Raw genomic sequence first — 27,045 nt, 5'->3', positions numbered from 1 at the left:
TGATGTGTCACATGTGTCTGTGAAGCAGCTTCAGGACAAACATGTGAAGTGTATGTTATATGACTTGTATCATCTAAACATGTGAAGTGTATGTTATATGACTTGTATAATCTAAACATATGAAGTGTATGTTATATGACTTGTATTAATCTAAAGCTGTGACATGTTCTGTTTCTCTCAGTCATATGATGGAGCTGAACGGAGGAGTTACTGAAGTACAGAAGACTGTGTAACCATGGAAACAAAGTATTTTAACACAATAATGTCACATTCATGTGCATATAACTGATGTAAAAAGAGTGTTTATTTTACCATTATTATTAGTATTATTTTGTCTTACGCTGTTTTTATTTTATCTTTATCTTTATTTCCTCCATTTCTTATTAAGAAATGAGAGGTTCTGTCTAGAGGAGTTTTTGTTTATAAGAGTTCTTCTATTAAGATCGATCTATTAAGTTTTCTGTCCTTTTCCTCTGTATCTACTGTGTTGCAACAACGACATTTCCTCATGTGTGGACAATAAAAGAATATCTTATCTTATTCAGTTTGTTCTATTTGACTTATACAGGTTGTTTTATCATTGTTAATATTTTTATGTTGCACTGAATCACCAAAGCAAGTTCCACTGTTTGTGAATTCTGTTCTTTGACAATGGCAATACATTTTCTGATTCTATTAATGATGATAATAATAATGAACATTACACAGACTCAAACTCCTTAATAAGGGAGTCCCACATTGTAGCTTTAAAACTCAACTAAAACTGGCTAAAATCAATTTATCATTTGTAGTTATAATCAGATTTGCATTTATTGAACAAGTTCATTCATGTTCATTATTCTTATTAAATACATTAATAAACAAATGTGTTTTGTATTTATTAAAGATTGACATGATACAAAAAACGACACAAAAGGAAACTGAATATAATTAAATACTTCTTAACTCAATTATGTAACAGAATCGATGATTATATTTTATATTTCTTCTCATCTGATTAAAAAAAATGCATATTGGCCAAATTATATTATGTAAATAAATAACTGAAAAGTTAATAACAAAATAAATACCCAAACCAAAAACTACAGAAAATGATGAGGACGTTATTAAACCTCTAAATGTAATTCATTGTCATTAAACCAGACTTTTTATCTTAATACTTCTTTATAATTCTCTTAAATATCAGAGCTTTACAACATGATACATGTATATTTATAGATGGATATAACAATTCATCATTATACGTTACGTAAACAGACTATTTCAAGCCGAATTATTCCAAAAGTCCGTGTTGACTCTTCTCAGTCTGTCGCGCTGCTGTGACGTGCGCGCTCCCGACGCCAAAGCCTCACGGCGATGACGTCACAAAAGTGGGAGGAGAAATACCACTGTTCAGGAAGTAATGCGGAACTAAAACACGTTTTTGGAACCATGAGCCAATGAGCAGCTCCATAGGCTTCAATGGCGGCCATCTTGGCTTCCGGGGGCTGGTTACGCCACCTACTGTACGCGAATATGAACCTTTCTTTCCATTGGTCTTACATTTAGACGTATTTTTGAAAATGTTCTTAATCTTTTCCACTTCAAACTCACTTATTTCGTTAAATATGATAAATAAGTCTGACCGGCCTGTGAGTGCAGTGAGTGTGCGCGTCTGTAGGGGGCGCTGCGCAGAGGCCTGATTGGCTGACAGGTTAAACCACGCCCCGGGCCAAATGCCTGGCTTGTAGTGAGTGTCGCGTCAGCAGCAGCTTTAGAGGTTTAAACTTTGAGTTCTTAAAACACGTTTGTGAGCTGAAAAACATCATGTCAAAGCTGCAGATTCACGGAGGATAGAGACAGATGGCGGAGGAACCAAACCCGGACCAAACCTGGACCAAACCCGGACTGAATCCACAGGTGAAAGTGACGGGTTCGACCACGTAAAGAACAAGCTCATCTGTGCGAGTCTAAAGAGGGTCTAAAGAGGGTCTAAAGAGGGTCTAGGGTCTAAAGAGGGTCTAAAGAGGGTCTAAAGAGGGTCTAAAGAGGGTCTAGGGTCTAAAGAGGGTCTAAAGAGGGTCTAAAGAGGGTCTAAAGAGGGTCTAGGGTCTAAAGAGGGTCTAAAGAGGGTCTAAAGAGGGTCTGAAGAGGGTCTAAAGAGGGTCTAGGGTCTAAAGAGGTTCTAAAGAGGGTCTAAAGAGGGTCTAAAGAGGGTCTAGGGTCTAAAGAGGGTCTAAAGAGGGTCTAAAGAGGGTCTAAAGAGGGTCTAGGGTCTAAAGAGGGTCTAAAGAGGGTCTAAAGAGGGTCTAAAGAGGGTCTAGGGTCTAAAGAGGGTCTAAAGAGGGTCTGAAGAGGGTCTGAAGAGGGTCTAGGGTCTAAAGAGGGTCTAAAGAGGGTCTAAAGAGGGTCTGAAGAGGGTCTAAAGAGGGTCTAGGGTCTAAAGAGGTTCTAAAGAGGGTCTAAAGAGGGTCTAAAGAGGGTCTGAAGAGGGTCTAAAGAGGGTCTAGGGTCTAAAGAGGGTCTAAAGAGGGTCTAAAGAGGGTCTGAAGAGGGTCTAAAGAGGGTCTAGGGTCTAAAGAGGGTCTGAAGAGGGTCTAAAGAGGGTCTAAAGAGGGTCTAAAGAGGGTCTGAAGAGGGTCTAAAGAGGGTCTAAAGAGGGTCTGAAGAGGGTCTAAAGAGGGACTGAAGAGGGTCTGAAGAGGGTCTGAAGAGGGTCTAAAGAGGGTCTAAAGAGGGTCTGAAGAGGGTCTAAAGAGGGTCTAAAGAGGGTCTGAAGAGGGTCTAAAGAGGGTCTGAAGAGGGTCTAGGGTCTAAAGAGGGTCTAAAGAGGGTCTAAAGAGGGTCTAAAGAGGGTCTGAAGAGGGTCTGAAGAGGGTCTAAAGAGGGTCTAAAGAGGGTCTAAAGAGGGTCTGAAGAGGGTCTAAAGAGGGTCTAAAGAGGGTCTAAAGAGGGTCTAGGGTCTAAAGAGGGTCTAAAGAGGGTCTAAAGAGGGTCTAAAGAGGGTCTAGGGTCTAAAGAGGGTCTAAAGAGGGTCTGAAGAGGGTCTAGGGTCTAAAGAGGGTCTAAAGAGGGTCTAGGGTCTAAAGAGGGTCTAAAGAGGGTCTGAAGAGGGTCTAGGGTCTAAAGAGGGTCTAAAGAGGGTCTAAAGAGGGTCTGAAGAGGGTCTAAGAGGGTCTAGGGTCTAAAGAGGGTCTAAAGAGGGTCTGAAGAGGGTCTAAAGAGGGTCTAAAGAGGGTCTAGGGTCTAAAGAGGGTCTAAAGAGGGTCTAAAGAGGGTCTAAAGAGGGTCTAAAGAGGGTCTAGGGTCTAAAGAGGGTCTAAAGAGGGTCTAAAGAGGGTCTGAAGAGGGTCTGAAGAGGGTCTAGGGTCTAAAGAGGGTCTAAAGAGGGTCTAAAGAGGGTCTGAAGAGGGTCTAAAGAGGGTCTAGGGTCTAAAGAGGTTCTAAAGAGGGTCTAAAGAGGGTCTAAAGAGGGTCTGAAGAGGGTCTAAAGAGGGTCTAGGGTCTAAAGAGGGTCTAAAGAGGGTCTGAAGAGGGTCTAAAGAGGGTCTAGGGTCTAAAGAGGGTCTAAAGAGGGTCTGAAGAGGGTCTAAAGAGGGTCTAAAGAGGGTCTAAAGAGGGTCTGAAGAGGGTCTAAAGAGGGTCTAAAGAGGGTCTAAAGAGGGACTGAAGAGGGTCTGAAGAGGGTCTGAAGAGGGTCTAAAGAGGGTCTAAAGAGGGTCTGAAGAGGGTCTAAAGAGGGTCTGAAGAGGGTCTAAAGAGGGTCTGAAGAGGGTCTAGGGTCTAAAGAGGGTCTAAAGAGGGTCTAAAGAGGGTCTGAAGAGGGTCTAAAGAGGGTCTAAAGAGGGTCTGAAGAGGGTCTAAAGAGGGTCTAAAGAGGGTCTAAAGAGGGTCTAAAGAGGGTCTAAAGAGGGTCTAGGGTCTAAAGAGGGTCTAAAGAGGGTCTAAAGAGGGTCTAAAGAGGGTCTAGGGTCTAAAGAGGGTCTAAAGAGGGTCTGAAGAGGGTCTGAAGAGGGTCTAGGGTCTAAAGAGGGTCTAAAGAGGGTCTAGGGTCTAAAGAGGGTCTAAAGAGGGTCTAGGGTCTAAAGAGGGTCTAAAGAGGGTCTAAAGAGGGTCTGAAGAGGGTCTAGGGTCTAAAGAGGGTCTAAAGAGGGTCTAAAGAGGATCTAAAGAGGGTCTAAAGAGGGTCTGAAGAGGGTCTAAGAGGGTCTAGGGTCTAAAGAGGGTCTAAAGAGGGTCTGAAGAGGGTCTAAAGAGGGTCTAAAGAGGGTCTAAAGAGGGTCTAAAGAGGGTCTAGGGTCTAAAGAGGGTCTAAAGAGGGTCTAAAGAGGGTCTAGGGTCTAAAGAGGGTCTAAAGAGGGTCTAAAGAGGGTCTAAAGAGGGTCTAAAGAGGGTCTGAAGAGGGTCTGAAGAGCGTCTGAAGAGCGTCTGAAGAGGGTCTGAAGAGGGTCTGAAGAGGGTCTGAAGAGGGTCTGAACAAACCAGGACCACTAACCCTGTTCCCATCAGAATAAACCCTGTCTCTGAAGTTCTTCACATGAATCTCACAGCTCTAGAACTACATCAAGACTAAAGTGTGAATAATCCAAGTCCAAACCGAGAATAAAACGGTCCAAAACCAGCTCCAAACCAGGTGCAAACTTAGACTAAGACTGATCTGGACCAGGACTAAACAGGACTAAAAGTGTGAACGCAATTATGTCTAAACCACCTTGTGTTTTTCCACAGTGAACGTGGACCAAGCTGTGAATGGCTCTAAACCAGCTCTAAACCAGCTCTAAACCAGCTCTAAACCAGCTCTAAACCAGCTCTAAACCAGCTCTAAACCAGCTCTAAACCAGCTCTAAACCAGCTCTAAACCAGCTCTAAACCTGCTCTAAACCTGCTCTAAACCTGCTCTAAACTGGGACAAATCCAGGACTTCTCAGGACGTGGCAGAGTGGTTAGTGTCGATGGATATTCCTCTGCAGTACCTCTGGAGGGCGCTGCGCACTCTGGGCCTGGTTCTGCACTATTACATCTTCTCCATCGGAATCACATTCTACAACAAGTGGCTCATGAAAGTACGTCAGATGCCCTCCCGCTCTTCATGACCCTCGTGCACTTGTTTAATCTCGTTGTAGGACTTTTGTTTCCCGCTCTTCATGACCCTCGTGCACTTGTTTAATCTCGTTGTAGGACTTTTGTTTCCCGCTCTTCATGACCCTCGTGCACTTGTTTAATCTCGTTGTAGGACTTTTGTTTCCCGCTCTTCATGACCCTCGTGCACTTGTTTAATCTCGTTGTAGGACTTTTGTTTCCCGCTCTTCATGACCCTCGTGCACTTGTTTAATCTCGTTGTAGGACTTTTGTTTCCCGCTCTTCATGACCCTCGTGCACTTGTTTAATCTCGTTGTAGGACTTTTGTTTCCCGCTCTTCATGACCCTCGTGCACTTGTTTAATCTCGTTGTAGGACTTTTGTTTCCCGCTCTTCATGACCCTCGTGCACTTGTTTAATCTCGTTGTAGGACTTTTGTTTCCCGCTCTTCATGACCCTCGTGCACTTGTTTAATCTCGTTGTAGGACTTTTGTTTCCCGCTCTTCATGACCCTCGTGCACTTGTTTAATCTCGTTGTAGGACTTTTGTTTCCCGCTCTTCATGACCCTCGTGCACTTGTTTAATCTCGTTGTAGGACTTTTGTTTCCCGCTCTTCATGACCCTCGTGCACTTGTTTAATCTCGTTGTAGGACTTTCGTTTCCCGCTCTTCATGACCCTCGTGCACTTGTTTAATCTCGTTGTAGGACTTTTGTTTCCCGCTCTTCATGACCCTCGTGCACTTGTTTAATCTCGTTGTAGGACTTTCGTTTCCCGCTCTTCATGACCCTCGTGCACTTGTTTAATCTCGTTGTAGGACTTTCGTTTCCCGCTCTTCATGACCCTCGTGCACATGTCCATCATCTTTCTTCTCTCGGCGATGACCCGCAGAGCCCTGCTGTGTGCGACTGGGAAACCCCGAGTGGTGCTGGGCTGGAGAGACTATGTGTGGAAGGTCGCGCCCACAGGTACGAGAGGTCAGAGGTCAGAGGTCAGGACATATGAGTGGTTGGACTTTATGATCGATCAGTTATTTAACAACATTTAATTTATTTCATTGTCACTCATCGATATATATATATATATATAATGTGTGGCCCCCGCTGCTGTTGCCTTTCTATCAGCTCGAACCAGAGAAACACTCAGACCTGGTCTGGCAGCGCCGCCCACGCCACGGTCAGAGTCTCTTACATCACCTTCTTCCTCCTTCTGACCCTTTGACCTTTGACCTGCAGCACACCCTCTTGTCTACAGCCTAATGCATAGAGTTGCTGTCATGTGATTGGCTGATTGGACATTTGCGTTAACGAGCAGTTGGACAGGTGAGAGACTGAAGGAGCTTCACATGTTTGTGTTTCAGCTGTTGCCACGGCGCTGGACATCGGTTTGTCCAACTGGAGCTTCCTCTTCATCACCATCAGTCTGTAGGTTCTCCACAGACACGCCCCCTGCAGACACGCCCCCCGCTGCAGACACGCCCCTGCTCCTCGATGTCCGCGTGCTCCTCGATGTCCTCGTGCTCCTCGATGTCCACGTGCTCCTCGATGTCCGCGTGATCCTCGATGTCCACATGCTCCTCGATGTCCGCGTGCTCCTCGATGTCCGCGTGCTCCTCGATGTCCGCGTGCTCCTCGTGCTCCTCGATGTCCGCGTGCTCCTCGATGTCCGCGTGCTCCTCGATGTCCTCGTGCTCCTCGATGTCCGCGTGCTCCTCGATGTCCTCGTGCTCCTCGATGTCCTCGTGCTCCTCGATGTCCTCGTGCTCCTCGATGTCCTCGTGCTCCTCGATGTCCACGTGCTCCTCGATGTCCGCGTGCTCCTCGATGTCCTCGTGCTCCTCGATGTCCGCGTGCTCCTCGATGTCCACGTGCTCCTCGATGTCCGCGTGCTCCTCGTGCTCCTCGATGTCCGCGTGCTCCTCGATGTCCGCGTGCTCCTCGATGTCCGCGTGCTCCTCGATGTCCGCGTGATCCTCGATGTCCGCGTGATCCTCGATGTCCACGTGCTCCTCGATGTCCTCGTGCTCCTCGATGTCCGCGTGCTCCTCGATGTCCGCGTGCTCCTCGATGTCCGCGTGCTCCTCGATGTCCTCGTGCTCCTCGATGTCCGCGTGCTCCTCGATGTCCACGTGCTCCTCGATGTCCTCGTGCTCCTCGATGTCCGCGTGCTCCTCGTGCTCCTCGATGTCCGCGTGCTCCTCGATGTCCTCGTGCTCCTCGATGTCCGCGTGCTCCTCGATGTCCGCGTGCTCCTCGATGTCCGCGTGATCCTCGATGTCCGCGTGATCCTCGATGTCCACGTGCTCCTCGTGCTCCTCGATGTCCACGTGATCCTCAATGTCCACGTGATCCTCAATGTCCACGTGCTCCTCGTGCTCCTCGATGTCCGCGTGATCCTCGATGTCCGCGTGCTCCTCAATGTCCTCGTGCTCCTCGTGCTCCTCGTGCTCCTCGATGTCCGCGTGATCCTCAATGTCCACGTGATCCTCAATGTCCACGTGCTCCTCGTGCTCCTCGATGTCCGCGTGATCCTCGATGTCCGCGTGCTCCTCGATGTCCTCGTGCTCCTCGATGTCCTCGTGCTCCTCGATGTCCACGTGCTCCTCGATGTCCGCGTGCTCCTCGATGTCCTCGTGCTCCTCGATGTCCGCGTGCTCCTCGATGTCCACGTGCTCCTCGATGTCCGCGTGCTCCTCGTGCTCCTCGATGTCCGCGTGCTCCTCGATGTCCGCGTGCTCCTCGATGTCCGCGTGCTCCTCGATGTCCGCGTGATCCTCGATGTCCGCGTGATCCTCGATGTCCACGTGCTCCTCGATGTCCTCGTGCTCCTCGATGTCCGCGTGCTCCTCGATGTCCGCGTGCTCCTCGATGTCCGCGTGCTCCTCGATGTCCTCGTGCTCCTCGATGTCCGCGTGCTCCTCGATGTCCACGTGCTCCTCGATGTCCTCGTGCTCCTCGATGTCCGCGTGCTCCTCGTGCTCCTCGATGTCCGCGTGCTCCTCGATGTCCTCGTGCTCCTCGATGTCCGCGTGCTCCTCGATGTCCGCGTGCTCCTCGATGTCCGCGTGATCCTCGATGTCCGCGTGATCCTCGATGTCCACGTGCTCCTCGTGCTCCTCGATGTCCACGTGATCCTCAATGTCCACGTGATCCTCAATGTCCACGTGCTCCTCGTGCTCCTCGATGTCCGCGTGATCCTCGATGTCCGCGTGCTCCTCAATGTCCTCGTGCTCCTCGTGCTCCTCGTGCTCCTCGATGTCCGCGTGATCCTCAATGTCCACGTGATCCTCAATGTCCACGTGCTCCTCGTGCTCCTCGATGTCCGCGTGATCCTCGATGTCCGCGTGCTCCTCGATGTCCTCGTGCTCCTCGATGTCCGCGTGCTCCTCGATGTCCGCGTGCTCCTCGATGTCCGCGTCTTCCTCGATGTCCGCCTGCTCCTCGATGTCCACGTGCTCCTCGTGCTCCTCGATGTCCACGTGCTCCTCGTGCTCCTCGATGTCCGCGTGCTCCTCGATGTCCGCGTCTTCCTCGATGTCCGCCTGCTCCTCGATGTCCGCGTGCTCCTCGATGTCCGCGTGCTCCTCGATGTCCGCGTGCTCCTCGATGTCCGCGTGATCCTCGATGTCCGCGTGATCCTCGATGTCCACGTGCTCCTCGTGCTCCTCGATGTCCGCGTGCTCCTCGATGTCCGCGTGCTCCTCGATGTCCGCGTGCTCCTCGATGTCCGCGTGCTCCTCGATGTCCACGTGCTCCGCGTGATCCTCGATGTCCGCGTGATCCTCGATGTCCGCGTGCTCCTCGATGTCCGCGTGCTCCTCGATGTCCGCGTCTTCCTCGAAGTCCGCCTGCTCCTCGATGTCCACGTGCTCCTCGTGCTCCTCGATGTCCGCGTGCTCCTCGATGTCCGCGTCTTCCTCGATGTCCGCCTGCTCCTCGATGTCCGCGTGCTCCTCGATGTCCGCGTGCTCCTCGATGTCCGCGTGCTCCTCGATGTCCGCGTGATCCTCGATGTCCGCGTGATCCTCGATGTCCACGTGCTCCTCGTGCCCCTCGATGTCCGCGTGCTCCTCGATGTCCGCGTCTTCCTCGATGTCCGCCTGCTCCTCGATGTCCGCGTGATCCTCGATGTCCGCGTGCTCCTCGATGTCCGCGTGCTCCTCGATGTCCGCGTGATCCTCGATGTCCGCGTGATCCTCGATGTCCGCGTGATCCTCGATGTCCGCGTGATCCTCGATGTCCACGTGCTCCTCGTGCTCCTCGATGTCCGCGTGCTCCTCGATGTCCACGTGATCCTCGTGATCCTCGATGTCCACGTGATCCTCGTGATCCTCGATGTCCACGTGATCCTCAATGTCCACGTGCTCCTCGTGCTCCTCGATGTCCGCGTGCTCCTCGATGTCCGCGTGCTCCTCGATGTCCGCGTGCTCCTCGATGTCCGCGTGCTCCTCGATGTCCGCGTGCTCCTCGAAGTCCGCGTGCTCCGCGTGCTCCTCGATGTCCACGTGCTCCTCGTGCTCCTCGATGTCCGCGTGCTCCTCGATGTCCGCGTGCTCCTCGATGTCCGCGTGATCCTCGATGTCCGCGTGCTCCTCGTGCTCCTCGATGTCCGCGTGCTCCTCGATGTCCGCGTGCTCCTCGATGTCCGCGTGCTCCTCGATGTCCGCGTGCTCCTCGATGTCCGCGTGCTCCTCGATGTCCGCGTGCTCCTCGATGTCCGCGTGCTCCTCGATGTCCACGTGCTCCTCGTGCTCCTCAATGTCCGCGTGCTCCTCGATGTCCGCGTGCTCCTCGATGTCCGCGTGCTCCTCGATGTCCACGTCTTCCTCGAAGTCCGCCTGCTCCTCGATGTCCACGTGCTCCTCGTGCTCCTCGATGTCCGCGTGCTCCTCGATGTCCGCGTCTTCCTCGATGTCCGCCTGCTCCTCGATGTCCGCGTGCTCCTCGATGTCCGCGTGCTCCTCGATGTCCGCGTGCTCCTCGATGTCCGCGTGCTCCTCGATGTCCGCGTGCTCCTCGATGTCCGCGTGATCCTCGATGTCCACGTGCTCCTCGTGCTCCTCGATGTCCGCGTGATCCTCGATGTCCGCGTGCTCCTCGATGTCCGCGTGATCCTCGATGTCCGCGTGATCCTCGATGTCCGCGTGATCCTCGATGTCCGCGTGATCCTCGATGTCCACGTGCTCCTCGATGTCCACGTGCTCCTCGATGTCCACGTGCTCCTCGTGCTCCTCGATGTCCGCGTGCTCCTCGATGTCCACGTGATCCTCGTGATCCTCGATGTCCACGTGATCCTCAATGTCCACGTGCTCCTCGTGCTCCTCGATGTCCGCGTGCTCCTCGATGTCCGCGTGCTCCTCGTGCTCCTCGATGTCCACGTGATCCTCAATGTCCACGTGCTCCTCGTGCTCCTCGTGCTCCTCGATGTCCGCGTGATCCTCAATGTCCACGTGATCCTCAATGTCCACGTGCTCCTCGTGCTCCTCGTGCTCCTCGATGTCCGCGTGATCCTCGATGTCCGCGTGCTCCTCGATGTCCTCGTGCTCCTCGATGTCCGCGTGCTCCTCGATGTCCGCGTGCTCCTCGATGTCCGCGTGCTCCTCGATGTCCGCGTCTTCCTCGATGTCCGCCTGCTCCTCGATGTCCACGTGCTCCTCGTGCTCCTCGATGTCCACGTGCTCCTCGTGCTCCTCGATGTCCGCGTGCTCCTCGATGTCCGCGTCTTCCTCGATGTCCGCCTGCTCCTCGATGTCCGCGTGCTCCTCGATGTCCGCGTGCTCCTCGATGTCCGCGTGCTCCTCGATGTCCGCGTGATCCTCGATGTCCGCGTGATCCTCGATGTCCACGTGCTCCTCGTGCTCCTCGATGTCCGCCTGCTCCTCGATGTCCGCGTGCTCCTCGATGTCCGCGTGCTCCTCGATGTCCGCGTGCTCCTCGATGTCCGCGTGCTCCTCGATGTCCGCGTGATCCTCGATGTCCGCGTGATCCTCGATGTCCACGTGCTCCTCGTGCTCCTCGATGTCCGCGTGATCCTCGATGTCCGCGTCTTCCTCGATGTCCGCCTGCTCCTCGATGTCCACGTGCTCCTCGTGCTCCTCGATGTCCACGTGCTCCTCGTGCTCCTCGATGTCCGCGTGCTCCTCGATGTCCGCGTCTTCCTCGATGTCCGCCTGCTCCTCGATGTCCGCGTGCTCCTCGATGTCCGCGTGCTCCTCGATGTCCGCGTGCTCCTCGATGTCCGCGTGATCCTCGATGTCCGCGTGATCCTCGATGTCCACGTGCTCCTCGTGCTCCTCGATGTCCGCGTGCTCCTCGATGTCCGCGTGCTCCTCGATGTCCGCGTGCTCCTCGATGTCCGCGTGCTCCTCGATGTCCACGTGCTCCGCGTGATCCTCGATGTCCGCGTGATCCTCGATGTCCGCGTGCTCCTCGATGTCCGCGTGCTCCTCGATGTCCGCGTCTTCCTCGAAGTCCGCCTGCTCCTCGATGTCCACGTGCTCCTCGTGCTCCTCGATGTCCGCGTGCTCCTCGATGTCCGCGTCTTCCTCGATGTCCGCCTGCTCCTCGATGTCCGCGTGCTCCTCGATGTCCGCGTGCTCCTCGATGTCCGCGTGCTCCTCGATGTCCGCGTGATCCTCGATGTCCGCGTGATCCTCGATGTCCACGTGCTCCTCGTGCTCCTCGATGTCCGCGTGCTCCTCGATGTCCGCGTCTTCCTCGATGTCCGCCTGCTCCTCGATGTCCGCGTGATCCTCGATGTCCGCGTGCTCCTCGATGTCCGCGTGCTCCTCGATGTCCGCGTGATCCTCGATGTCCGCGTGATCCTCGATGTCCGCGTGATCCTCGATGTCCGCGTGATCCTCGATGTCCACGTGCTCCTCGTGCTCCTCGATGTCCGCGTGCTCCTCGATGTCCACGTGATCCTCGTGATCCTCGATGTCCACGTGATCCTCGTGATCCTCGATGTCCACGTGATCCTCAATGTCCACGTGCTCCTCGTGCTCCTCGATGTCCGCGTGCTCCTCGATGTCCGCGTGCTCCTCGATGTCCGCGTGCTCCTCGATGTCCGCGTGCTCCTCGATGTCCGCGTGCTCCTCGAAGTCCGCGTGCTCCGCGTGCTCCTCGATGTCCACGTGCTCCTCGTGCTCCTCGATGTCCGCGTGCTCCTCGATGTCCGCGTGCTCCTCGATGTCCGCGTGATCCTCGATGTCCGCGTGCTCCTCGTGCTCCTCGATGTCCGCGTGCTCCTCGATGTCCGCGTGCTCCTCGATGTCCGCGTGCTCCTCGATGTCCGCGTGCTCCTCGATGTCCGCGTGCTCCTCGATGTCCGCGTGCTCCTCGATGTCCGCGTGCTCCTCGATGTCCACGTGCTCCTCGATGTCCACGTGCTCCTCGTGCTCCTCAATGTCCGCGTGCTCCTCGATGTCCGCGTGCTCCTCGATGTCCGCGTGCTCCTCGATGTCCACGTCTTCCTCGAAGTCCGCCTGCTCCTCGATGTCCACGTGCTCCTCGTGCTCCTCGATGTCCGCGTGCTCCTCGATGTCCGCGTCTTCCTCGATGTCCGCCTGCTCCTCGATGTCCGCGTGCTCCTCGATGTCCGCGTGCTCCTCGATGTCCGCGTGCTCCTCGATGTCCGCGTGCTCCTCGATGTCCGCGTGATCCTCGATGTCCGCGTGATCCTCGATGTCCACGTGCTCCTCGTGCTCCTCGATGTCCGCGTGATCCTCGATGTCCGCGTGCTCCTCGATGTCCGCGTGATCCTCGATGTCCGCGTGATCCTCGATGTCCGCGTGATCCTCGATGTCCGCGTGATCCTCGATGTCCACGTGCTCCTCGATGTCCACGTGCTCCTCGATGTCCACGTGCTCCTCGTGCTCCTCGATGTCCGCGTGCTCCTCGATGTCCACGTGATCCTCGTGATCCTCGATGTCCACGTGATCCTCAATGTCCACGTGCTCCTCGTGCTCCTCGATGTCCGCGTGCTCCTCGATGTCCGCGTGCTCCTCGTGCTCCTCGATGTCCACGTGATCCTCAATGTCCACGTGCTCCTCGTGCTCCTCGTGCTCCTCGATGTCCGCGTGATCCTCAATGTCCACGTGATCCTCAATGTCCACGTGCTCCTCGTGCTCCTCGTGCTCCTCGATGTCCGCGTGATCCTCGATGTCCGCGTGCTCCTCGATGTCCTCGTGCTCCTCGATGTCCGCGTGCTCCTCGATGTCCGCGTGCTCCTCGATGTCCGCGTGCTCCTCGATGTCCGCGTCTTCCTCGATGTCCGCCTGCTCCTCGATGTCCACGTGCTCCTCGTGCTCCTCGATGTCCACGTGCTCCTCGTGCTCCTCGATGTCCGCGTGCTCCTCGATGTCCGCGTCTTCCTCGATGTCCGCCTGCTCCTCGATGTCCGCGTGCTCCTCGATGTCCGCGTGCTCCTCGATGTCCGCGTGCTCCTCGATGTCCGCGTGATCCTCGATGTCCGCGTGATCCTCGATGTCCACGTGCTCCTCGTGCTCCTCGATGTCCGCGTGCTCCTCGATGTCCGCCTGCTCCTCGATGTCCGCGTGCTCCTCGATGTCCGCGTGCTCCTCGATGTCCGCGTGCTCCTCGATGTCCGCGTGATCCTCGATGTCCGCGTGATCCTCGATGTCCACGTGCTCCTCGTGCTCCTCGATGTCCGCGTGATCCTCGATGTCCGCGTGCTCCTCGATGTCCGCGTGATCCTCGATGTCCGCGTGATCCTCGATGTCCGCGTGATCCTCGATGTCCGCGTGATCCTCGATGTCCACGTGCTCCTCGATGTCCACGTGCTCCTCGATGTCCACGTGCTCCTCGTGCTCCTCGATGTCCGCGTGCTCCTCGATGTCCACGTGATCCTCAATGTCCACGTGCTCCTCGTGCTCCTCGATGTCCGCGTGCTCCTCGATGTCCGCGTGCTCCTCGTGCTCCTCGATGTCCACGTGATCCTCAATGTCCACGTGCTCCTCGTGCTCCTCGTGCTCCTCGATGTCCGCGTGATCCTCAATGTCCACGTGATCCTCAATGTCCACGTGCTCCTCGTGCTCCTCGTGCTCCTCGATGTCCGCGTGATCCTCGATGTCCGCGTGCTCCTCGATGTCCTCGTGCTCCTCGATGTCCGCGTGCTCCTCGATGTCCGCGTGCTCCTCGATGTCCGCGTGCTCCTCGATGTCCGCGTCTTCCTCGATGTCCGCCTGCTCCTCGATGTCCACGTGCTCCTCGTGCTCCTCGATGTCCACGTGCTCCTCGTGCTCCTCGATGTCCGCGTGCTCCTCGATGTCCGCGTCTTCCTCGATGTCCGCCTGCTCCTCGATGTCCACGTGCTCCTCGTGCTCCTCGATGTCCGCGTGCTCCTCGATGTCCGCGTGCTCCTCGATGTCCACGTGCTCCGCGTGATCCTCGATGTCCGCGTGATCCTCGATGTCCGCGTGATCCTCGATGTCCGCGTGATCCTCGATGTCCGCGTGATCCTCGATGTCCGCGTGCTCCTCGATGTCCGCGTGCTCCTCGATGTCCGCGTGCTCCTCGATGTCCGCGTCTTCCTCGAAGTCCGCCTGCTCCTCGATGTCCACGTGCTCCTCGTGCTCCTCGATGTCCGCGTGCTCCTCGATGTCCGCGTCTTCCTCGATGTCCGCCTGCTCCTCGATGTCCGCGTGCTCCTCGATGTCCGCGTGCTCCTCGATGTCCGCGTGCTCCTCGATGTCCGCGTGATCCTCGATGTCCGCGTGATCCTCGATGTCCACGTGCTCCTCGTGCTCCTCGATGTCCGCGTGATCCTCGATGTCCACGTGCTCCGCGTGATCCTCGATGTCCGCGTGATCCTCGATGTCCGCGTGATCCTCGATGTCCGCGTGATCCTCGATGTCCGCGTGATCCTCGATGTCCGCGTGCTCCTCGATGTCCGCGTGCTCCTCGATGTCCGCGTGCTCCTCGATGTCCGCGTCTTCCTCGAAGTCCGCCTGCTCCTCGATGTCCACGTGCTCCTCGATGTCCGCGTGCTCCTCGATGTCCGCGTGCTCCTCGATGTCCGCGTGCTCCTCGATGTCCGCGTGCTCCTCGATGTCCGCGTCTTCCTCGATGTCCGCCTGCTCCTCGATGTCCGCGTGCTCCTCGATGTCCGCGTGCTCCTCGATGTCCGCGTGCTCCTCGATGTCCGCGTGATCCTCGATGTCCGCGTGATCCTCGATGTCCACGTGCTCCTCGTGCTCCTCGATGTCCGCGTGCTCCTCGATGTCCGCGTGATCCTCGATGTCCGCGTGATCCTCGATGTCCGCGTGATCCTCGATGTCCACGTGATCCTCGATGTCCACGTGCTCCTCGATGTCCACGTGCTCCTCGATGTCCGCGTGCTCCTCGATGTCCACGTGATCCTCGTGATCCTCGATGTCCACGTGATCCTCAATGTCCACGTGCTCCTCGTGCTCCTCGATGTCCGCGTGCTCCTCGATGTCCGCGTGCTCCTCGTGCTCCTCGATGTCCACGTGATCCTCAATGTCCACGTGCTCCTCGTGCTCCTCGTGCTCCTCGATGTCCGCGTGATCCTCAATGTCCACGTGATCCTCAATGTCCACGTGCTCCTCGTGCTCCTCGTGCTCCTCGATGTCCGCGTGATCCTCGATGTCCGCGTGCTCCTCGATGTCCTCGTGCTCCTCGATGTCCGCGTGCTCCTCGATGTCCGCGTGCTCCTCGATGTCCGCGTGCTCCTCGATGTCCGCGTCTTCCTCGATGTCCGCGTCTTCCTCGATGTCCGCCTGCTCCTCGATGTCCACGTGCTCCTCGTGCTCCTCGATGTCCACGTGCTCCTCGTGCTCCTCGATGTCCGCGTGCTCCTCGATGTCCGCGTCTTCCTCGATGTCCGCCTGCTCCTCGATGTCCGCGTGCTCCTCGATGTCCGCGTGCTCCTCGATGTCCGCGTGCTCCTCGATGTCCGCGTGATCCTCGATGTCCGCGTGATCCTCGATGTCCACGTGCTCCTCGTGCTCCTCGATGTCCGCGTGCTCCTCGATGTCCGCGTGCTCCTCGATGTCCGCGTGCTCCTCGATGTCCACGTGCTCCGCGTGATCCTCGATGTCCGCGTGATCCTCGATGTCCGCGTGATCCTCGATGTCCGCGTGATCCTCGATGTCCGCGTGATCCTCGATGTCGGCGTGCTCCTCGATGTCCGCGTCTTCCTCGAAGTCCGCCTGCTCCTCGATGTCCACGTGCTCCTCGTGCTCCTCGATGTCCGCGTGCTCCTCGATGTCCGCGTGCTCCTCGATGTCCGCGTCTTCCTCGATGTCCGCCTGCTCCTCGATGTCCGCGTGCTCCTCGATGTCCGCGTGCTCCTCGATGTCCGCGTGCTCCTCGATGTCCGCGTGATCCTCGATGTCCGCGTGATCCTCGATGTCCACGTGCTCCTCGTGCTCCTCGATGTCCGCGTGATCCTCGATGTCCGCGTGCTCCTCGATGTCCGCGTGATCCTCGATGTCCGCGTGATCCTCGATGTCCGCGTGATCCTCGATGTCCGCGTGATCCTCGATGTCCACGTGCTCCTCGTGCTCCTCGATGTCCGCGTGATCCTCGATGTCCGCGTGCTCCTCGATGTCCGCGTGATCCTCGATGTCCGCGTGATCCTCGATGTCCGCGTGATCCTCGATGTCCGCGTGATCCTCGATGTCCACGTGCTCCTCGATGTCCACGTGCTCCTCGATGTCCACGTGCTCCTCGTGCTCCTCGATGTCCGCGTGCTCCTCGATGTCCACGTGATCCTCGTGATCCTCGATGTCCACGTGATCCTCAATGTCCACGTGCTCCTCGTGCTCCTCGATGTCCGCGTGCTCCTCGATGTCCGCGTGCTCCTCGATGTCCGCGTGCTCCTCGATGTCCGCGTGCTCCTCGATGTCCGCGTGCTCCTCGATGTCCGCGTGCTCCGCGTGCTCCTCGATGTCCACGTGCTCCTCGTGCTCCTCGATGTCCGCGTGCTCCTCGATGTCCGCGTGCTCCTCGATGTCCGCGTGCTCCTCGTGCTCCTCGATGTCCGCGTGCTCCTCGATGTCCGCGTGCTCCTCGATGTCCGCGTGCTCCTCGATGTCCGCGTGCTCCTCGATGTCCGCGTGCTCCGCGTGATCCTCGATGTCCGCGTGATCCTCGATGTCCGCGTGATCCTCGATGTCCGCGTGCTCCTCGATGTCCGCGTGCTCCTCGATGTCCGCGTGCTCCTCGATGTCCGCGTCTTCCTCGAAGTCCGCCTGCTCCTCGATGTCCACGTGCTCCTCGTGCTCCTCGATGTCCGCGTGCTCCTCGATGTCCGCGTGCTCCTCGATGTCCGCCTGCTCCTCGATGTCCGCGTGCTCCTCGATGTCCGCGTGCTCCTCGATGTCCGCGTGCTCCTCGATGTCCGCGTGATCCTCGATGTCCGCGTGATCCTCGATGTCCACGTGCTCCTCGTGCTCCTCGATGTCCGCGTGATCCTCGATGTCCGCGTGCTCCTCGATGTCCGCGTGATCCTCGATGTCCGCGTGATCCTCGATGTCCGCGTGATCCTCGATGTCCGCGTGATCCTCGATGTCCACGTGCTCCTCGATGTCCACGTGCTCCTCGATGTCCACGTGCTCCTCGTGCTCCTCGATGTCCGCGTGCTCCTCGATGTCCACGTGATCCTCGTGATCCTCGATGTCCACGTGATCCTCAATGTCCACGTGCTCCTCGTGCTCCTCGATGTCCGCGTGCTCCTCGATGTCCGCGTGCTCCTCGATGTCCGCGTGCTCCTCGATGTCCGCGTGCTCCTCGATGTCCGCGTGCTCCTCGATGTCCGCGTGCTCCGCGTGCTCCTCGATGTCCACGTGCTCCTCGATGTCCGCGTGCTCCTCGATGTCCGCGTGCTCCTCGATGTCCGCGTGATCCTCGATGTCCGCGTGCTCCTCGTGCTCCTCGATGTCCGCGTGCTCCTCGATGTCCGCGTGCTCCTCGATGTCCGCGTGCTCCTCGATGTCCGCGTGCTCCTCGATGTCCGCGTGCTCCTCGATGTCCGCGTGCTCCTCGATGTCCGCGTGCTCCTCGTGCTCCTCGATGTCCGCGTGCTCCTCGATGTCCGCGTGCTCCTCGATGTCCGCGTGCTCCTCGAAGTCCGCGTGCTCCTCGATGTCCACGTGCTCCTCGTGCTCCTCGATGTCCGCGTGCTCCTCGATGTCCGCGTGCTCCTCGATGTCCGCGTGCTCCTCGATGTCCGCGTGCTCCTCGTGCTCCTCGATGTCCGCGTGCTCCTCGATGTCCGCGTGCTCCTCGATGTCCGCGTGCTCCTCGATGTCCGCGTGCTCCTCGATGTCCGCGTGCTCCTCGATGTCCGCGTGATCCTCGATGTCCGCGTGATCCTCGATGTCCGCGTGCTCCTCGATGTCCGCGTGCTCCTCGATGTCCGCGTGATCCTCGATGTCCGCGTGCTCCTCGATGTCCGCGTGATCCTCGATGTCCGCGTGCTCCTCGATGTCCGCGTGCTCCTCGATGTCCACGTGCTCCTCGTGCTCCACGATGTCCGCGTGATCCTCGATGTCCGCGTGCTCCTCGATGTCCACGTGCTCCGCGTGCTCCTCGATGTCCACGTGCTCCTCGTGCTCCTCGATGTCCACGTGCTCCTCGATGTCCGCGTGCTCCTCGATGTCCACGTGCTCCTCGTGTTCCACGATGTCCGCGTGCTCCTCGATGTCCGCCTGCTCCTCGATGTCCACGTGCTCCTCGTGCTCCTCGATGTCCGCGTGCTCCTCGATGTCCGCGTCTTCCTCGATGTCCGCCTGCTCCTCGATGTCCGCGTGCTCCTCGATGTCCGCGTGCTCCTCGATGTCCGCGTGATCCTCGATGTCCGCGTGATCCTCGATGTCCGCGTGATCCTCGATGTCCGCGTGATCCTCGATGTCCACGTGCTCCGCGTGCTCCTCGATGTCCGCGTGATCCTCGATGTCCGCGTGCTCCTCGATGTCCGCGTGATCCTCGATGTCCGCGTGATCCTCGATGTCCGCGTGATCCTCGATGTCCACGTGCTCCTCGTGCTCCTCGATGTCCGCGTGATCCTCGATGTCCGCGTGCTCCTCGATGTCCGCGTGATCCTCGATGTCCGCGTGATCCTCGATGTCCGCGTGATCCTCGATGTCCGCGTGATCCTCGATGTCCACGTGCTCCTCGATGTCCACGTGCTCCTCGATGTCCACGTGCTCCTCGTGCTCCTCGATGTCCGCGTGATCCTCGATGTCCGCGTGCTCCTCGATGTCCGCGTGCTCCTCGATGTCCGCGTGCTCCTCGATGTTTGCGTGCTCCTCGATGTCCGCGTGCTCCTCGTGCTCCTCGATGTCCGCGTGCTCCTCGATGTCCGCGTGCTCCTCGATGTCCGCGTGATCCTCGATGTCCGCGTGATCCTCGATGTCCGCGTGCTCCTCGATGTCCGCGTGATCCTCGATGTCCGCGTGCTCCTCGTGCTCCTCGATGTCCACGTGCTCCTCGTGCTCCTCGATGTCCGCGTGCTCCTCGATGTCCGCGTGCTCCTCGATGTCCGCGTGATCCTCGATGTCCGCGTGCTCCTCGTGCTCCTCGATGTCCGCGTGCTCCTCGATGTCCGCGTGCTCCTCGATGTCCGCGTGCTCCTCGATGTCCGCGTGCTCCTCGATGTCCGCGTGCTCCTCGATGTCCGCGTGCTCCTCGATGTCCGCGTGCTCCTCGATGTCCACGTGCTCCTCGTGCTCCTCAATGTCCGCGTGCTCCTCGATGTCCGCGTGCTCCTCGATGTCCGCGTGCTCCTCGATGTCCACGTCTTCCTCGAAGTCCGCCTGCTCCTCGATGTCCACGTGCTCCTCGTGCTCCTCGATGTCCGCGTGCTCCTCGATGTCCGCGTCTTCCTCGATGTCCGCCTGCTCCTCGATGTCCGCGTGCTCCTCGATGTCCGCGTGCTCCTCGATGTCCGCGTGCTCCTCGATGTCCGCGTGCTCCTCGATGTCCGCGTGATCCTCGATGTCCGCGTGATCCTCGATGTCCACGTGCTCCTCGTGCTCCTCGATGCCCGCGTGATCCTCGATGTCCGCGTGCTCCTCGATGTCCGCGTGATCCTCGATGTCCGCGTGATCCTCGATGTCCGCGTGATCCTCGATGTCCGCGTGATCCTCGATGTCCACGTGCTCCTCGATGTCCACGTGCTCCTCGATGTCCACGTGCTCCTCGTGCTCCTCGATGTCCGCGTGCTCCTCGATGTCCACGTGATCCTCGTGATCCTCGATGTCCACGTGATCCTCAATGTCCACGTGCTCCTCGTGCTCCTCGATGTCCGCGTGCTCCTCGATGTCCGCGTGCTCCTCGTGCTCCTCGATGTCCACGTGATCCTCAATGTCCACGTGCTCCTCGTGCTCCTCGTGCTCCTCGATGTCCGCGTGATCCTCAATGTCCACGTGATCCTCAATGTCCACGTGCTCCTCGTGCTCCTCGTGCTCCTCGATGTCCGCGTGATCCTCGATGTCCGCGTGCTCCTCGATGTCCTCGTGCTCCTCGATGTCCGCGTGCTCCTCGATGTCCGCGTGCTCCTCGATGTCCGCGTGCTCCTCGATGTCCGCGTCTTCCTCGATGTCCGCCTGCTCCTCGATGTCCACGTGCTCCTCGTGCTCCTCGATGTCCACGTGCTCCTCGTGCTCCTCGATGTCCGCGTGCTCCTCGATGTCCGCGTCTTCCTCGATGTCCGCCTGCTCCTCGATGTCCGCGTGCTCCTCGATGTCCGCGTGCTCCTCGATGTACGCGTGCTCCTCGATGTCCGCGTGATCCTCGATGTCCGCGTGATCCTCGATGTCCACGTGCTCCTCGTGCTCCTCGATGTCCGCGTGCTCCTCGATGTCCGCCTGCTCCTCGATGTCCGCGTGCTCCTCGATGTCCGCGTGCTCCTCGATGTCCGCGTGCTCCTCGATGTCCGCGTGATCCTCGATGTCCGCGTGATCCTCGATGTCCACGTGCTCCTCGTGCTCCTCGATGTCCGCGTGATCCTCGATGTCCGCGTGCTCCTCGATGTCCGCGTGATCCTCGATGTCCGCGTGATCCTCGATGTCCGCGTGATCCTCGATGTCCGCGTGATCCTCGATGTCCACGTGCTCCTCGATGTCCACGTGCTCCTCGATGTCCACGTGCTCCTCGTGCTCCTCGATGTCCGCGTGCTCCTCGATGTCCACGTGATCCTCAATGTCCACGTGCTCCTCGATGTCCGCGTGCTCCTCGATGTCCGCGTGCTCCTCGTGCTCCTCGATGTCCACGTGATCCTCAATGTCCACGTGCTCCTCGTGCTCCTCGTGCTCCTCGATGTCCGCGTGATCCTCAATGTCCACCTGATCCTCAATGTCCACGTGCTCCTCGTGCTCCTCGTGCTCCTCGATGTCCGCGTGATCCTCGATGTCCGCGTGCTCCTCGATGTCCTCGTGCTCCTCGATGTCCGCGTGCTCCTCGATGTCCGCGTGCTCCTCGATGTCCGCGTGCTCCTCGATGTCCGCGTCTTCCTCGATGTCCGCCTGCTCCTCGATGTCCACGTGCTCCTCGTGCTCCTCGATGTCCACGTGCTCCTCGTGCTCCTCGATGTCCGCGTGCTCCTCGATGTCCGCGTCTTCCTCGATGTCCGCCTGCTCCTCGATGTCCACGTGCTCCTCGTGCTCCTCGATGTCCGCGTGCTCCTCGATGTCCGCGTGCTCCTCGATGTCCACGTGCTCCGCGTGATCCTCGATGTCCGCGTGATCCTCGATGTCCGCGTGATCCTCGATGTCCGCGTGATCCTCGATGTCCGCGTGATCCTCGATGTCCGCGTGCTCCTCGATGTCCGCGTGCTCCTCGATGTCCGCGTGCTCCTCGATGTCCGCGTCTTCCTCGAAGTCCGCCTGCTCCTCGATGTCCACGTGCTCCTCGTGCTCCTCGATGTCCGCGTGCTCCTCGATGTCCGCGTCTTCCTCGATGTCCGCCTGCTCCTCGATGTCCGCGTGCTCCTCGATGTCCGCGTGCTCCTCGATGTCCGCGTGCTCCTCGATGTCCGCGTGATCCTCGATGTCCGCGTGATCCTCGATGTCCACGTGCTCCTCGTGCTCCTCGATGTCCGCGTGATCCTCGATGTCCACGTGCTCCGCGTGATCCTCGATGTCCGCGTGATCCTCGATGTCCGCGTGATCCTCGATGTCCGCGTGATCCTCGATGTCCGCGTGATCCTCGATGTCCGCGTGCTCCTCGATGTCCGCGTGCTCCTCGATGTCCGCGTCTTCCTCGAAGTCCGCCTGCTCCTCGATGTCCACGTGCTCCTCGTGCTCCTCGATGTCCGCGTGCTCCTCGATGTCCGCGTGCTCCTCGATGTCCGCGTGCTCCTCGATGTCCGCGTGCTCCTCGATGTCCGCGTCTTCCTCGATGTCCGCCTGCTCCTCGATGTCCGCGTGCTCCTCGATGTCCGCGTGCTCCTCGATGTCCGCGTGCTCCTCGATGTCCGCGTGATCCTCGATGTCCGCGTGATCCTCGATGTCCACGTGCTCCTCGTGCTCCTCGATGTCCGCGTGCTCCTCGATGTCCGCGTGATCCTCGATGTCCGCGTGATCCTCGATGTCCGCGTGATCCTCGATGTCCGCGTGATCCTCGATGTCCACGTGCTCCTCGATGTCCACGTGCTCCTCGATGTCCACGTGCTCCTCGTGCTCCTCGATGTCCGCGTGCTCCTCGATGTCCACGTGATCCTCGTGATCCTCGATGTCCACGTGATCCTCAATGTCCACGTGCTCCTCGTGCTCCTCGATGTCCGCGTGCTCCTCGATGTCCGCGTGCTCCTTGTGCTCCTCGATGTCCACGTGATCCTCAATGTCCACGTGCTCCTCGTGCTCCTCGTGCTCCTCGATGTCCGCGTGATCCTCAATGTCCACGTGATCCTCAATGTCCACGTGCTCCTCGTGCTCCTCGTGCTCCTCGATGTCCGCGTGATCCTCGATGTCCGCGTGCTCCTCGATGTCCTCGTGCTCCTCGATGTCCGCGTGCTCCTCGATGTCCGCGTGCTCCTCGATGTCCGCGTGCTCCTCGATGTCCGCGTCTTCCTCGATGTCCGCCTGCTCCTCGATGTCCACGTGCTCCTCGTGCTCCTCGATGTCCACGTGCTCCTCGTGCTCCTCGATGTCCGCGTGCTCCTCGATGTCCGCGTCTTCCTCGATGTCCGCCTGCTCCTCGATGTCCGCGTGCTCCTCGATGTCCGCGTGCTCCTCGATGTCCGCGTGCTCCTCGATGTCCGCGTGATCCTCGATGTCCGCGTGATCCTCGATGTCCACGTGCTCCTCGTGCTCCTCGATGTCCGCGTGCTCCTCGATGTCCGCCTGCTCCTCGATGTCCGCGTGCTCCTCGATGTCCGCGTGCTCCTCGATGTCCGCGTGCTCCTCGATGTCCGCGTGATCCTCGATGTCCGCGTGATCCTCGATGTCCACGTGCTCCTCGTGCTCCTCGATGTCCGCGTGATCCTCGATGTCCGCGTGCTCCTCGATGTCCGCGTGATCCTCGATGTCCGCGTGATCCTCGATGTCCGCGTGATCCTCGATGTCCGCGTGATCCTCGATGTCCACGTGCTCCTCGATGTCCACGTGCTCCTCGATGTCCACGTGCTCCTCGTGCTCCTCGATGTCCGCGTGCTCCTCGATGTCCACGTGATCCTCAATGTCCACGTGCTCCTCGTGCTCCTCGATGTCCGCGTGCTCCTCGATGTCCGCGTGCTCCTCGTGCTCCTCGATGTCCACGTGATCCTCAATGTCCACGTGCTCCTCGTGCTCCTCGTGCTCCTCGATGTCCGCGTGATCCTCAATGTCCACGTGATCCTCAATGTCCACGTGCTCCTCGTGCTCCTCGTGCTCCTCGATGTCCGCGTGATCCTCGATGTCCGCGTGCTCCTCGATGTCCTCGTGCTCCTCGATGTCCGCGTGCTCCTCGATGTCCGCGTGCTCCTCGATGTCCGCGTGCTCCTCGATGTCCGCGTCTTCCTCGATGTCCGCCTGCTCCTCGATGTCCACGTGCTCCTCGTGCTCCTCGATGTCCACGTGCTCCTCGTGCTCCTCGATGTCCGCGTGCTCCTCGATGTCCGCGTCTTCCTCGATGTCCGCCTGCTCCTCGATGTCCACGTGCTCCTCGTGCTCCTCGATGTCCGCGTGCTCCTCGATGTCCGCGTGCTCCTCGATGTCCACGTGCTCCGCGTGATCCTCGATGTCCGCGTGATCCTCGATGTCCGCGTGATCCTCGATGTCCGCGTGATCCTCGATGTCCGCGTGCTCCTCGATGTCCGCGTGCTCCTCGATGTCCGCGTGCTCCTCGATGTCCGCGTGCTCCTCGATGTCCGCGTCTTCCTCGAAGTCCGCCTGCTCCTCGATGTCCACGTGCTCCTCGTGCTCCTCGATGTCCGCGTGCTCCTCGATGTCCGCGTCTTCCTCGATGTCCGCCTGCTCCTCGATGTCCGCGTGCTCCTCGATGTCCGCGTGCTCCTCGATGTCCGCGTGATCCTCGATGTCCGCGTGATCCTCGATGTCCACGTGCTCCTCGTGCTCCTCGATGTCCGCGTGATCCTCGATGTCCACGTGCTCCGCGTGATCCTCGATGTCCGCGTGATCCTCGATGTCCGCGTGATCCTCGATGTCCGCGTGATCCTCGATGTCCGCGTGATCCTCGATGTCCGCGTGATCCTCGATGTCCGCGTGCTCCTCGATGTCCGCGTGCTCCTCGATGTCCGCGTGCTCCTCGATGTCCGCGTCTTCCTCGAAGTCCGCCTGCTCCTCGATGTCCACGTGCTCCTCGTGCTCCTCGATGTCCGCGTGCTCCTCGATGTCCGCGTGCTCCTCGATGTCCGCGTGCTCCTCGATGTCCGCGTGCTCCTCGATGTCCGCGTCTTCCTCGATGTCCGCCTGCTCCTCGATGTCCGCGTGCTCCTCGATGTCCGCGTGCTCCTCGATGTCCGCGTGATCCTCGATGTCCGCGTGATCCTCGATGTCCACGTGCTCCTCGTGCTCCTCGATGTCCGCGTGATCCTCGATGTCCGCGTGCTCCTCGATGTCCGCGTGATCCTCGATGTCCGCGTGATCCTCGATGTCCGCGTGATCCTCGATGTCCGCGTGATCCTCGATGTCCACGTGCTCCTCGATGTCCACGTGCTCCTCGATGTCCACGTGCTCCTCGTGCTCCTCGATGTCCGCGTGCTCCTCGATGTCCACGTGATCCTCGTGATCCTCGATGTCCACGTGATCCTCAATGTCCACGTGCTCCTCGTGCTCCTCGATGTCCGCGTGCTCCTCGATGTCCGCGTGCTCCTTGTGCTCCTCGATGTCCACGTGATCCTCAATGTCCACGTGCTCCTCGTGCTCCTCGTGCTCCTCGATGTCCGCGTGATCCTCAATGTCCACGTGATCCTCAATGTCCACGTGCTCCTCGTGCTCCTCGTGCTCCTCGATGTCCGCGTGATCCTCGATGTCCGCGTGCTCCTCGATGTCCTCGTGCTCCTCGATGTCCGCGTGCTCCTCGATGTCCGCGTGCTCCTCGATGTCCGCGTGCTCCTCGATGTCCGCGTCTTCCTCGATGTCCGCCTGCTCCTCGATGTCCACGTGCTCCTCGTGCTCCTCGATGTCCACGTGCTCCTCGTGCTCCTCGATGTCCGCGTGCTCCTCGATGTCCGCGTCTTCCTCGATGTCCGCCTGCTCCTCGATGTCCGCGTGCTCCTCGATGTCCGCGTGCTCCTCGATGTCCGCGTGCTCCTCGATGTCCGCGTGCTCCTCGATGTCCGCGTGATCCTCGATGTCCGCGTGATCCTCGATGTCCACGTGCTCCTCGTGCTCCTCGATGTCCGCGTGCTCCTCGATGTCCGCGTGCTCCTCGATGTCCGCGTGCTCCTCGATGTCCACGTGCTCCGCGTGATCCTCGATGTCCGCGTGATCCTCGATGTCCGCGTGATCCTCGATGTCCGCGTGATCCTCGATGTCGGCGTGCTCCTCGATGTCCGCGTCTTCCTCGAAGTCCGCCTGCTCCTCGATGTCCACGTGCTCCTCGTGCTCCTCGATGTCCGCGTGCTCCTCGATGTCCGCGTGCTCCTCGATGTCCGCGTCTTCCTCGATGTCCGCCTGCTCCTCGATGTCCGCGTGCTCCTCGATGTCCGCGTGCTCCTCGATGTCCGCGTGCTCCTCGATGTCCGCGTGATCCTCGATGTCCACGTGCTCCTCGTGCTCCTCGATGTCCGCGTGATCCTCGATGTCCGCGTGCTCCTCGATGTCCGCGTGATCCTCGATGTCCGCGTGATCCTCGATGTCCGCGTGATCCTCGATGTCCGCGTGATCCTCGATGTCCACGTGCTCCTCGTGCTCCTCGATGTCCGCGTGCTCCTCGATGTCCGCGTGCTCCTCGATGTCCGCGTGATCCTCGATGTCCGCGTGATCCTCGATGTCCGCGTGATCCTCGATGTCCGCGTGATCCTCGATGTCCACGTGCTCCTCGATGTCCACGTGCTCCTCGATGTCCACGTGCTCCTCGTGCTCCTCGATGTCCGCGTGCTCCTCGATGTCCACGTGATCCTCGTGATCCTCGATGTCCACGTGATCCTCAATGTCCACGTGCTCCTCGTGCTCCTCGATGTCCGCGTGCTCCTCGATGTCCGCGTGCTCCTCGATGTCCGCGTGCTCCTCGATGTCCGCGTGCTCCTCGATGTCCGCGTGCTCCTCGATGTCCGCGTGCTCCGCGTGCTCCTCGATGTCCACGTGCTCCTCGTGCTCCTCGATGTCCGCGTGCTCCTCGATGTCCGCGTGCTCCTCGATGTCCGCGTGCTCCTCGTGCTCCTCGATGTCCGCGTGCTCCTCGATGTCCGCGTGCTCCTCGATGTCCGCGTGCTCCTCGATGTCCGCGTGCTCCTCGATGTCCGCGTGCTCCGCGTGATCCTCGATGTCCGCGTGATCCTCGATGTCCGCGTGATCCTCGATGTCCGCGTGCTCCTCGATGTCCGCGTGCTCCTCGATGTCCG

The 27,045-nt window shown here is 58.8% G+C and overlaps 1 protein-coding gene across 1 annotated transcript in view; it reads left to right on the top strand.

The window, feature by feature from the left end:
• Positions 1-4,321: 4,321 nt before the first annotated feature.
• Positions 4,322-27,045, top strand: part of slc35c2 (solute carrier family 35 member C2) — a gene marked incomplete at its 3' end in the record, with an annotated part of 127,601 nt that continues 104,877 nt past the window's right edge. Inside the window, exons 1-4 of the mRNA XM_072456984.1 lie at positions 4,322-4,612; positions 4,708-5,042; positions 5,873-6,023; positions 6,416-6,479. Coding sequence (XP_072313085.1) covers positions 4,932-5,042; positions 5,873-6,023; positions 6,416-6,479 — 326 coding nt within the window. The remainder of the gene's footprint in view (positions 4,613-4,707; positions 5,043-5,872; positions 6,024-6,415; positions 6,480-27,045) is intronic.

This window comes from Eucyclogobius newberryi, unplaced genomic scaffold, assembly GCF_026437365.1.
Source record: "Eucyclogobius newberryi isolate DKJ021-1_F unplaced genomic scaffold, fEucNew1.0.hap1 SCAF_201, whole genome shotgun sequence".
Taxonomy (NCBI): Eukaryota; Metazoa; Chordata; class Actinopteri; order Gobiiformes; family Gobiidae; genus Eucyclogobius; species Eucyclogobius newberryi.
This window is presented reverse-complemented; position numbering and strand designations above follow the sequence as displayed.